The sequence below is a fragment of the Chrysemys picta genome, chromosome 2 (assembly GCF_011386835.1).
Source record: "Chrysemys picta bellii isolate R12L10 chromosome 2, ASM1138683v2, whole genome shotgun sequence".
NCBI lineage: Eukaryota > Metazoa > Chordata > Testudines > Emydidae > Chrysemys > Chrysemys picta.
In genome coordinates this window covers 74,024,029-74,036,697 of record NC_088792.1, presented here as the reverse complement: position 1 = coordinate 74,036,697, position 12,669 = coordinate 74,024,029, and the positions used below count along the sequence as shown (strand labels likewise).

At 40.4% G+C, this 12,669-nt stretch overlaps 1 protein-coding gene across 8 annotated transcripts in view; it reads right to left on the bottom strand.

Moving 5' to 3' along the window:
• RARB (retinoic acid receptor beta) overlaps nucleotides 1–12,669 on the bottom strand; it is a 485,822-nt gene that overhangs the window by 19,315 nt on the left and 453,838 nt on the right. For 5 of the 8 annotated variants that reach the window (XM_065583499.1, XM_042840255.2, XM_024107365.3 and 2 more), the window contains 2 exons: nucleotides 9,910–10,070; nucleotides 1,217–1,393 (listed from right to left, as the gene is read on the bottom strand). In XM_065583499.1, coding sequence (XP_065439571.1) covers nucleotides 1,217–1,393; nucleotides 9,910–10,070 — 338 coding nt within the window. The remainder of the gene's footprint in view (nucleotides 1–1,216; nucleotides 1,394–9,909; nucleotides 10,071–12,669) is intronic. The other 3 variants (XM_065583500.1, XM_065583501.1, XM_042840263.2) reach the window with 1 other exon arrangement.

Below are 12,669 nucleotides of genomic sequence, written 5' to 3'. Positions count from 1 at the left end.
TCGGGGTAGAGGTATAGACATCCAACAGAAGGCTTTTCAGGCCCACGGAGGCATTGCATACACTTTGGGGTTTACTAAAGACAGGAATAGTTCTGCTCATCAGAAACCCAGATGAGAAGATCATTATTTTTCCCCAAACACATTTTGTTCTTGGCGCAATTTCAGTTTTGTTATAAATTACTATAGTGATTAATAATAGTTCATGTGCATTTCTAGAGCACCTTTCATCTGAGGATCTCTGAGCTCTCTGCAAACAAATAATTCATCCTCACTGCACTCTGTTGAAGAACATTAGGTCAGTGTTGTTACCCCCGTTTGTCAGATGGGGAAACTGAGGTGGGGGAGGTTAAGTGACTTGCCCGAACAGACAAAGTGAATATCGGCTGCAGAATCAGAAGTCAAACCTCAAAGTTCTATTGGTCCAGTTCCCTGCTCTTGAGTATACTCTCTCACATTTGATTTTAAAATTAAACTTGGCATTTTGCTAAAATTTAATGGTGTTAATTTGAAAGTACTTCTCTATAGTGAATTTTAGCACCACCAGAAGTTTTTTGTATTGACATATGGTGCATTTAAGGGTTGGCTCTGCACCTGCCTCCACCTTTAGGTTCAGCAGATTCCATCATTACAACTTGGGAAAATCTTGATCTAAAGATTTATCATCATCATTGTACTCTTTCATCACATCCATGGCATCAGAGGTAAAAGCCATCCCAAGGCTATTATATGGTGAACTGTCTTTCTAGGCATCCTCTATGTAGACCCATAAGTGTAGTGTTCATAATGAAACCTCACTTTCTCATTAACAATGGGGGGGGTGCAAATTGTTTTCACCACTATTTAAACACATTCGAGTAGATACATATGGCCAAATTCTGCTCTTCATGTAGCCAGGCTAAAATCAACAGAGCCTGAGGACAGATCCCATGCTTTTAAGGGGTAACCTTTATTTTCCCTTCTCTTCTCTCACATATCCTTTGTCACGTTACTGGTGATATAGGTTTCTAAAAGGGTAAGAATAAAGAACATCCTAAGTAATATATCTGTATGTACGCACTAATCTCTGCTCTCAGTTACACTAACTATCCCATTGATTCATGTACACCAGTAGAACTGGCACAAAACCTGTTTCTATCTCACTGATGATTTCTGCAACACAGTGCAGTATAAAATACATCTGTAATGCAACAATAGATTGTAAGGTACAGATACATACCAAGATGTCCAGGCAGGCTGCTTTAAGCAGGGTGATCTGGTCTGCAATGGTCAAACTTGTAAAGCCAGGCAATCGTTTTGCAAATTCCACTATTTTAATAATGCACTTTGTAGCAAGTTCACTGAATTTGTCCCAAAGCCCAAGGTCCAGTCGAACCCGATGGTCTGCGCTAGAGTTCTGGAAAGAAGAGAAGACATCATAAATCAGCAATCTCCTGTTCAGTGAAGTGACTGATTTGCTAGTAAAATAATAACTCAGTATTTCTACTAGAAGTGCTTTCTATTAGCATTCCAGGCATTTTCTGCAAAGTTTGCTGTTGTGATGCTGCTGTTTTTAAACTTGGATTAGTCTCCTAAAAATTCTTTGAATGTTTCTGTTACTTATGATTACAGAGGCCATCTGTACGCAGAATACAAATGAACTTAAACATTTCCAAATGCCACTATCATCATTCTTCCCTGTCATTATATAATGAGTGCATTGAGACAGACAATTTACATTTGAACCTCTGAAAATAAAATGAACAGTGGATCTTGAATATTGGCTCCTCATCTGGAAAAAGCAGCAAAACATTTTGGAACAGAGTTTCACATACTTAAGGTCTTAGAAAATTGGTTCTACTTAATTTATCTCTCTGTGGCTCTATGAAAGTTTTACAGCTCTCTCAAAATACCGTCCCTCATGAATTGAAGAGTAATTCTTTACATAATGCTACAACTCTCCCTCTGACTATGAAAGCACTATGCACAATTGTTGAAGGTAGTACATTCATTTGAGAGTACAGAGTTCAGTATTTTACAACATATTTGCCTATCAAACTTCGGGTATTATGAAGACATTCTAAAAAAACGTATTCCCTCACTAGTTGTGCCTATATATAAACACACAGATGGACTTTGGATTAAGATGTCTCCTTGCAAGATCCATGTTGAAGTGATGGAGTTTATGTTTTCACAGTTTTAAAAGGAGGCTAATCTCCTCCCACCCCTAAAACTGAGTTGGAGTGGAGAATCAAGTCTGTAACATTTACATGAATCCATACCTCTAACAGTCATCTCTATGTTTAAATGTGCTCTCTTTTCAAAAAGACAGAAACAATACCCCATCGTTTCTATTTAAAATCTATCCTGCGGAGCTATTAAAATCAGCTTGATTTTTTAATGACACAAGAGAAGACAAGAGGAAATGTCTCTATAACTCTAAACATAAATAATTCCCTTCAAAATGGACCAAAAGTAATGGGTTAACAGTCACTGTAATGCCCTTTGAATTATTTCTTGCAGCTACTGAGTATGCATCCTTCAGATTTATTTTATTTCATCCTCAAGGACCTTGGTGAAATACAGTACATCAGGGGAAAAATAAGATCAAGATGTGCAGTCATTCAGGCTGTAATTAAATTTAATAAGCAGTTTATCCAGTTCATAGAAAGATGGCATAGGATAGAGCTACACAAAGCAGACCCTAAAGCAGGAAATCATTTTACAATAGGGTATCCATCTGGAAAAAAAGACGTTGCATGAAACCAGCAAGTGTGAACAAAATCTTCATCAGTCTCATATAAGGTTATTTTATCATGCTACACTTCTGGCAAAGGGAAGTTTGACGTGTTGTCTATTAAAAGTAATGCATAGCAGTCTTAACAAAATGTAAATCTAACTCCCTATTATGCAAACTGAAGAGAAGAGGTAGTTAATAAAACACAATAATTTGGTGTTTAATTATACTAGTTGCCAGATTCATAGGCATTGGATCTAAAATTGCTAATGCATTATTTTCCAAATGCTGCAAATGGAAACCTTTTAACATTTTATTTGGTAATGAATACAGTGATAAGTCTCATTGAAAACAGCTATGTTTTTTGCAGCAGTCCTACATAAAATTGATTCTACATCATCAATATAGAGGCTGAACAATAAAACATGGGGTTAATAAAATGCCTGTTGGAAACAGAAATCGATTAGCAATGCTTGGAGATCTTCTCTATCCATGCAGTGAAAAAACTTCAAACATGGGGAGTTTTGGAGAAGCATGTTTTTTGGGTGCCTTTTCCAAGAGCAGTCCATGCATAGGTTTAAGGACTGTGCTTCCCGTAATCCCATACTAGTGCACATATGGCGGAACAATACTTAATGCTCACTAGTGACATCTTTATCGGTGGCAAAGTCCAACCATGCTATGAAATCCAATTAAATAGTCATTTTTGCCCCATAAATTGATCCCATTTTTTCAATTACTTTTATTTTCCATTGCAATCCACTCTATCGCCACATAACAATACAGAACAATATATTCAGGAAAATACGCACCCTGTGCTGGAATCCCTACTGTCTTTAAAAGCCACTTTACAAATGGAACAAGGCTCATAGGTACCACTGTGGTTTAATCAAGGATACTGGCTATCTTTCCTTAGCAAAAGCAGCAATGCTCTAATTCTAATGCAACTGTGGTGATCAAGGAATTCAGCAAATACCTTTGCTGAATGCCAGTGTCATGATATACACCTCTACCCCAATATAATGCAACCCGATATAACACAAATTCGGATATAAAGCGGTAAAGCAGTGCTCCAGGGAGGCAGGGCTGCACACTCCGGCGGATCAAAGCAAGTTCGATATAACACGGTTTCACCTATAACGCGGTAAGATTTCTTGGCTCCTGAGGACAGCGTTATATCGGGGTAGAGGTGTATTAATATATTATCTCTGTAACAGTACAGAACAGTAGTCATGTAACTTTAAAGTAGAACAGCTACAAAGAACAAAATACCAGAAGGATGCCTATTTTTACGCTCTCGGCTAGTAAAGCGTTGTTTGGGACAACCTGAAGCAGGGTCCACAGAGTATTTTCTGTTAAATTTCTCCCTTTATCTTGAGGCTAGCTGTAACACAGCTGTAGACTTACAAATAATATCAGTCTCAAGGGATAAGAAGCATAGTTACACTCAATTATATTATAAAGTATGACATCTCTAGAGAAATTACAGTACTAAGGCACTTTCTCTTAGCTGGATGACAGTAATAAAACAGATCTATTTATGATGGACTTTTGAAATCCATTATCTTTAAACAGCTTGCTGGTTCTCATCATTAAAAGAGCTACACTTGCCCAGCAAATGTACCTGTTAATTCAAATGACCTGGGGAATTTAATATGAAAGAATTATTCTTCAATTATTGTAAGTAGACTCTTTTTTCTTCTCGTTGTAATTGTTAGCAATGGGGACACCTTATAGAAGGGATGGATATAAAATTTTCTAAAACTTATTTTTCACAAAACACAATTTTTAAAAGGGGAAAATATATTTCCTCCAGCACAGAATACCTAGTATAAAAAGTCTTGGGTTCCTAAATAAACTGCTCCTTGCAGAGCTCAAGAATAAATAAGAATATTAGAATCATAGAATATCAGGGTTGGAAGGGACCTCAGGAGGTCATCTAGTCCAACCCCCTGCTCAAGCAGGACCAATCCCCAACTAAATCATCCCAGCCAGGGCTTTGTCAAGTCTGACCTTAAAAACCTCTAAGGAAGGAGATTTCACCACCTCCCTAGGTAAACCATTCCAGTGCTTCACCACCCTCCTAGTGAAAAAGTTTTTCCTAATATCCAACCTAAACTTCCCCCACTGCAACTTGAGACCATTACTCCTTGTTCTGTCATCTGGTACCACTGAGAACAGCCTAGATCCATCCTCTTTGGAACCCCCTTTCAAAGCAGCTATCAAATCTCCCCTCATTCTTCTCTTCTGCAGACTAAACAATCCCAGTTCCCTCAGCCTCTCCTCATAAGTCATGTGCTCCAGTCCCCTAATCATTTTTGTTGCCCTCTGCTGGACTCTTCCCAATTTTTCCACATCCTTCTTGTAGTGTGGGGCCCAAAACTGGACACAGTACTCCAGGTGCGGCCTCACCAATGTCAAATAGAGGGGAATGATCACGTCCCTTGATCTGCTGGTATATATTCTGATATTTGCACTCCAAATGCTTAGATAGATTTCCTAGGGTTGCATCCCTCTGCAGTACTTTTTTGGTCTTAGCCATTTTGTTCTTCTGTCTTCTGCTGTTACAGATTCTAGAGCCTTTTGCTCTTGTTAAAAACAAAAAATACCAAAATCGGTGTCAAACACAGTGCTATTAAAAATGTAAAAGAATCCTACCAATGGAACAGAGTTTCCTCTTTCAAAAGTTCCAGGCCAGTAAGCTCACGAGGTCTGAGCAGTTGTACACTTTATTTCAATATGTTTATTAAACATCTCTAGGGTTGTTGTTGTTTTCTTAAATTGTGAAGCAGTTTACAGAACCAATCCGCACACTGCACGTGGTAGCAAAACGGTCTTTCACAAGATGTCTAGATTCACTGTTCTACTAAATGATAAATAAGGCCCCCAATAAAAGCATGACTAGGTAATCGTCTGTCTGCAATATATTGTTACCAGCAATAAAGTGGAATAAAAAACGTTATGCACTTCTAGCTTTCTTTGGCCTCATAATTTTTTAAATTATGGTTTATTTCTAATTTCTTAGCACTTCTCTGATTTCCATATTTCAATTTCATGTGCCTCATAAAGGACAGCTTATTGTATTACCAAACCCTGCAAATTAATTAATCAACATGGCATGAGCATCTGACAAATTCTAACGAATACACGACTCTTCAATTTCTCCCTTTCATCCCAGTAAGGTAAGAACTTTTTAAAACTTTGGCATTAGAAAAGTACTAAGCTAAAGAAGTGAGATTGCATTTTGTTCGGAACAGTGAGGTTTGTGATCATTCTGATCCCCAAGATCTATAATCAGGGGCAAGCAGCTGTGAAAGCCCAAACCCAGTGCTTGTGGGTCTAACTGTTAAGATATAGGCAGGGGCATGACATAGTAATGATGGGTTCATAAAACAGATTGCCATCTAAAACGCTAAGCTGATAACCAGAGCGTAGTCAGATCAGTGATTTAAACAGTCTACAATTCAGATATAGGGGTGAAGCTGTCTGTGAACCTGAAGACAGTAGTGGTATTAAAGTGGTATTCAATCAGTTTTTATGTATCTATGGCTTAGAGACTGAACTTTTTCTGAAGTTGCAGGGCCATACGATCCTGGTTAAGCCAAAATAGCTCTCTTGAGGTGGCGGGGGGGGGGGGGGGGAGGGAGGTGAGGAGAGGGGAAAGAGTGTTAATGAACAAGACTCTTATTCAACCCAAGCACCATAAACTAGCAGAGTTGCTAGCCACATTCTCTTCATTCAGCCCAGCATTAGACTTGATGGGGCCCAGGGCAGAAAGCCGAAGCCCAAGTCCTGTCTCACAGGGCTGAAGCCGACGCCAGATGGCAGGGCCCGGGTTCGGGCTTGAGCTTTCTGCTCTGGCCCCCAGGGAGTCTAACGCCGGCCCTGCCGAAGCCCGAGCAACTTCGCTTTTTTTGCAGACCCCCCTGTGGCATGGAGTGTTCTGTAATTTTTGTTGTCAAAAGGGGTCACAGTGCAATGACGTTTGAGAATCGCTGAGCTAAACAGTCAGTGAATGCCATAAGCATTACAAAACCAGGCAAACGGGTTGCTCCTATGCCTCCAGAGTTCTCTGTTCTGACTCCACATCAGCAACCACTTGTCTTAGCCTCCCATGAGGAATGATCAGATCAAGTCTTTAAGTCAAACTAGGTCCAGCTTCACTGGGTTACTCAGCTCAGGAAGGCACTCCCTAGGGTGACCAGGCAGAAAATGTGAAAAATCAGGACAGGGATGGGGGGTAATAGGAACATATATAAGAAAAAGACCCAAAAATTGGGACATCTGGTCACCCTAGCACTCCCAGCTAGGACTCTGAAATCCTTGCTGGCATTCAACCCCGCTGTCTGACTCAGTGGCGCCTCATGCTAGGGGACACCATTGGGGTGGGATGCGGTAGCAGCCGCATTACAGGCAGCACTGAATGAACAATGTTCTCAGATATGGCACCTATATTTATATTGTTCCAAGAACAAAAAAATAATATAATTATACCTTAGCATCCAACTTACAATGCAAAAATATAGCGGCCCCTGTTTATGTTTTGATAACACATTAGCCACACAAAATACCAGTACAATAGAGCTACTGTATGAGCCTAACATAAAGCTAACACAATAACATATTCATATCAGATGGATACAGTTTGTTTGCCACACAGTCTCTGAGCATAAAACTCTGGAATGCATTCCTGTCTGAGGACATGCATTCCAGCTGTGGACATATGATCAGCTCTGACATGGACAAAAAGTGGTTTCCCCCTAAGCCCAGAAATGTTTTCCACACTTATCTTTCAGAAATGGCCTTATTTTTACTGAACTGCGAGTCTATTTATATGCCATTTCGTTTAAGATGAGTTAAGTCTCAACGGTTTTTTTTTTTTTTTTGGTAGGAACCTAACACAGGAGATTCACTGAAAAGCCTCCCCACAAATCCCACAATCTTGATGCCTGAAGTTAAGAACTTCCAATTATGTCACCAGCTGGCTGTTATCAAGTTTACAGCCCAGCGCAGTGCAAGGTCCCAGGAGAGTTGAACGTGCTTGGCCACTTCAGTAATTCCTGTTATTTAACGGCATGCCTGCATTGATTGTTTTGACTAAGTCTATCACGAGCAGGAGTAAGGAGATACCGCCAGAGAAGCACGTAGCCGTATAAGCTTTTTCCAGGGCAAACAATTTTATGCTGTTCTCAAAATCAAATGTGTAAAAGGTTTGTGAAAATATTACTTTTTTCTTGTTTTTCAACCCTGTGCATTTAAGGTCACAATGTTTACACTTGCTTTCTTGCAATTTAATTTTGAGATCTGATAAACAGGGATCTAAGAGCTTTAACCTGACTGCCCCCACATCTAGTAAAAAAAAAAAAAAGTATACTGCACATAGTAAGTCAGTCAACACCAATTTTCCTCGATTAAGGTTTGAATAATTGAAAAATTTCCAGTCAGACAAAGCACTACAGGACAGAGCTTCTCATGCACAGACCCAGGGTCAATCCCTCGATCTTGGCTGCACAGCACTTCAGCACAAGTATCACAACATCTATCCAGCCCCTTTGTCCATTTAAGCTGTCTCTGATCTCATGGTCAAACAAGCGAGAACGCATGCTCAGTCTTACGCAGTGCCTGCTGCAGGGTATTTTTCACCTTCCTTGAACATCTGGTACTTGCCACTGTTAGTGACAAACCACTGGATTAGATAGAGCACAGTTCAGTTCCAGTACAGAAATTCCTATGTTCCTATGACTTTCACGGTGACCTTATGCATATCGAGCATATCTTTAACTACTGCATTTGAGAAGTTTGATATGTGTTTCTTCACTGCCATCTGTATGTGCTGCAGTCTCTTATCCATTTACTAACACACACTACATATAGATGTACACAGGAAAATTCTGAGGGATGAAATCTACCTCTTAACCTTTCTACATAGAATTGTATATGCTGTATAAACTATTTGGGGATGTGGGGGCGGTAGCCTAAATTACAAACGGCATTTTGGAATTTGGTTTATTTATGAATTAAAATGGAGAACATAACATCTGTATTCCTCCTGGTCCCAATAGCTAATCTTCACCAGTTTTGGGATTGGGATTAAGCAAGATTTGTAGCTATAATCCAGTAATGTTTAAGAGCACCTCACCCATGAGGCTCTAGTCTTCTGGAGCTCAAACATGGTTTGTAGCCTTGTGAAGGAATTAACAATTAAGACACTTCTCGCAAAAACATATGCATGTGCTTAACTTTATGAATGCAAGTAGTCCCATGGACTATACATCCATTTATTTGCTAGGTCAATACTTTAATCTTTCCATCTTTTAAATTAAGATTGGATATGTTTTCTAAAAAAAGAGATCCCTTACCTCAGAGGTGGGCAAACTACGGCCCGCAGGCCACATTTGGCCCACAGGACCTCCTCCCTGGCCCCTGAGCTCCTGGCCCGGGAGGGTAGCCCCCAGCCCCTCCCCCGTTGTTCCCCCGCAGCCTCAGTCCCGGGGGGGCCGTCAGGGGGCGAGAAGCGGGGGGGTCAGATAAGGGGTGGGGGCCGGGCCACGCCTGGCTCTTTGGGGAGATACAGCCTCCCCTAACCGGCCCTCCAGACAATTTTGGAAACCCGACGTGGCCCTCAGGCCAAAAAGTTTGCCTGCTCCTCCCTTACCTTGTACAGTAACTGGAGTTCTTTGAGATGCATATCACACATCAGGATGGGCACTTGCCTGTGCACTCTTGATTGTAGATTTTATTTGCAGTGTCCATGCGCCCTAGATAACCTCGTGCTCTGTTGTGAGGGTATATTATGAGGGGAGACCCACTGGTGCTTCATTTCCTTCTCAACCACGAAAGTCCAAAAAGAAGACTCTGAGGCACAGGGGAAGGAGGGCGGGTAGTAGAGAATCCTTAGGAACACACATCTCAAAGAACTCCAGTTACTGTACAAAGTAAGTAACTTCTCCTTCTTCTTTAAGTAGTGTCCATATGGGTGCTCCATTTTACCCATTCCCAAGCAGTACCTCAACTATGGATTCAGTACAGACCGTAGAACAGCATCACCGAAAGCCATGTCAGCTCTGGAAGCAGGCACGAGATTCAAGAAATTGATCTACTTTAGTATAATTTTTAGAAAATGTCTAACATAACCATTCCCACACTACCGTCACCTGTGTACCTTTCCGAGTGTGTTCTTTACAAAGAGCACTTACCGTAGTGTATTTCCCCAGCTGGCAGAGAGAGGGGAAGGTTTCCTGGTGAGCTTTTCGAATTTTCTCAGTGAGATCATCCAACTCTGCTGTCATTTCATAGTTTTCAGTAAACTCTTGCTTTGAAGGCTCTTTCTTCTTTTTGTTCCTGTCATTTCTGACAGCTAGAGACAAGAAAGGAGGCAGGTCAGGTGTGCTTAATGAGACTACTTCATATTGCTTTCACAGCTCTTCTTCAAAGTATTGCCACAGATTTTTTTTTTTTACTTTAAACATTGAAGTTAATTTGGATGAGAAATGTTACATAAGCGTAGAAGAAAAGTATATTTGTTAAAATGCTATCAAGAAAAAGTACATTAAGATGGGCCAATGCACCAATTTCTTATGTCCGCATACAAAAAGTAAAAGCCAACTTTCCATAGCAAGCTTGAGACCTTCTGGAGGTATGTCATTTATAAATAACGTACTTTAAATTTCTATGGTGTCTACCCCCTGAGGAGCTCCACCACAACTTTACCCACGTTGATGAAATGTCTCACAATAGCTTTGTGAGGCAAGAGTTAATAACCCCGTATTATTATTACAGATTAGGAAATTAATGCACTGAGAGTTGATGTAATTTGCTCAAGGTAACAAAGTCAGTGGCAGAGCTGGAAACAGAACCCACATTTCCTGGTTCCATGTCATGTATTTTAGCCCTAAAACTATCTCTTCCTCATAGGAAACTTTCTCTCAAAATAGTACTATTCAAAAGATATATCTTTTATGAATCCATTGTTTTACAAACAGTATAAACATAACTCCGTAAAAGCATGTAGACAATGGGCAAATTCTGGTATGGCAGGCATTTTGAAATCAGTAGTAAAAATTCCAATTTAAAATAATTCTTATAGATTCCAAGGCCAGAAGGGACCTTTGTGATGATCTAGTCTGACCTCCTACATAATACAGGCCAAAATAATTCCTAGGGCAGATCTTTTAGAAACATCCAATCTTGATTTAAAAATTATCAGTGAGGAAGAATCCATCATGAGTCACGACCCTTGATAAATTGTTCCAATAGTTAATTACTCTCATTGTTAAAAATTTACACCTTATTACCAGTCTGAATTTGTCTGGCTTCTACTTCCAGCCATTGGATCATATACCTTTCTCTGGTAGACTGACGAGCTCATTATTAAATATTTGTTCTCAATGTAGGTTTTTATAAACCACAATCAAGTCACCCCATAATCTTCTCTTTGTTAAGCTAAATAGATGGAGCTCCTTGAGTCTATCATGATAAGGCATGTTTTCTAAGTCTTTAATCATTCTTGTGGCTCTTCTATGAACCCCCTTCACTTTATCAACGTCCCTCTTGAATTGTGGGCACCAGAACTGGACACAATATTCGAGCAGTGGTCGCACCAGTGCCAAAAGAGAGACAAAATAATCTCTTTACTCTTACTCGAGATTTCCTGTTTATGCATCCCAGAATTTGGCCACAGCAACCCAATGGGAGCTGACATTCAAATAATTATCCACCACAACCCCCAGATCTTTTGCGGAGTCACTACTTCTCAGGATAGAGTCTTCCATCCTGTAAGTATGGCCTACATTCTTTGTTCGTATTATGTATACGTTTACATGTTGCTGTATTAAAATACATATTGTTTGATTGCGCCCAATTTATCAAGCGATACAGATCTTTCTGAATCAGTGACCTGTCCTCTTTATTATTTACCACCCTCAATTTTTTTTTGTCATCTGCAAACTTTATCAGTGATGATTTTATGTTTTTTTCAACCAGGTCATTGATTAAAAAGTTAAATAGCATAGGGCCAAGAACCAGTCCCTGCATGACCCCACTGAAAACACACCCACTCAATGACAATTCCACATTTAAAGTTAAATTTTGAGACCTATCAGTTAGCCAGACTTGAACGGTTTCAGTGTCATCGGTACCAAGATACCGAATGAACCGGAGATTGCTTTTGGCTTGGTCGGGGCTCGCTTTGGGGACTCATGGCCCTTTTCTTATAGGCCTTGCATGAGTGGCTCGTGGGTGTACTTTTTGGGCTCACCTCCCTTAGAAGTAGAAGGTTGCGGTGAGGTTTCCCGCTGTGTGGGGTCTTGGCGCAGCTGAGGGTGGTTGAAAGGCTGCCTCCATTTGGAGAAGCTTGAGTCTCAGTTCTCTATTCTTTCTGGATCTGGGCTTCACAGTTGTTGGCACAAACCACACTTTTGTGGTATGTGGTTCTCCCCCAGACAGCAGACGCACTTGCAACTGAGACACTTCTTGAAGCCCCGTTAAATGGACATACCCTGTCCAGAGGGGCCCCAGAAAAAAGAAGTCTAAAATAAAGTTTGGGTTTTGTTTTTGTTTTTTTCTGGTAATAAAAGATAAAGGAGTAAAGAAAAGGGAAGCTCCAAAAAGGTAGCTAAAATTAAAAAAACTGAAGATGTTAATGATCCACTAACAGACAGCTAAAGCTCCATTTCTAGCTGAGGCGGTTGAGCAGAAACTGAGGAGGGTTCAACCACACAGCATTGGTTAGCCTCGTGGCAAAGCATGGGAAGGGGGCAATGCATGCACAGACCGAACAGATACTGCTACCAAAATTCTCCAATTAGCAGTGCAGGGACGCAGACAACCTACAGTGGAGCAAATGTAGGGACACACCTTGAAGAATGCAAAGAAATACTCATTGGAAAACATAATCCCAACTGCACATACAAAATGAAGGGGTCTAAACTGGCTGTTATCACTCAAGAAAGAGATCT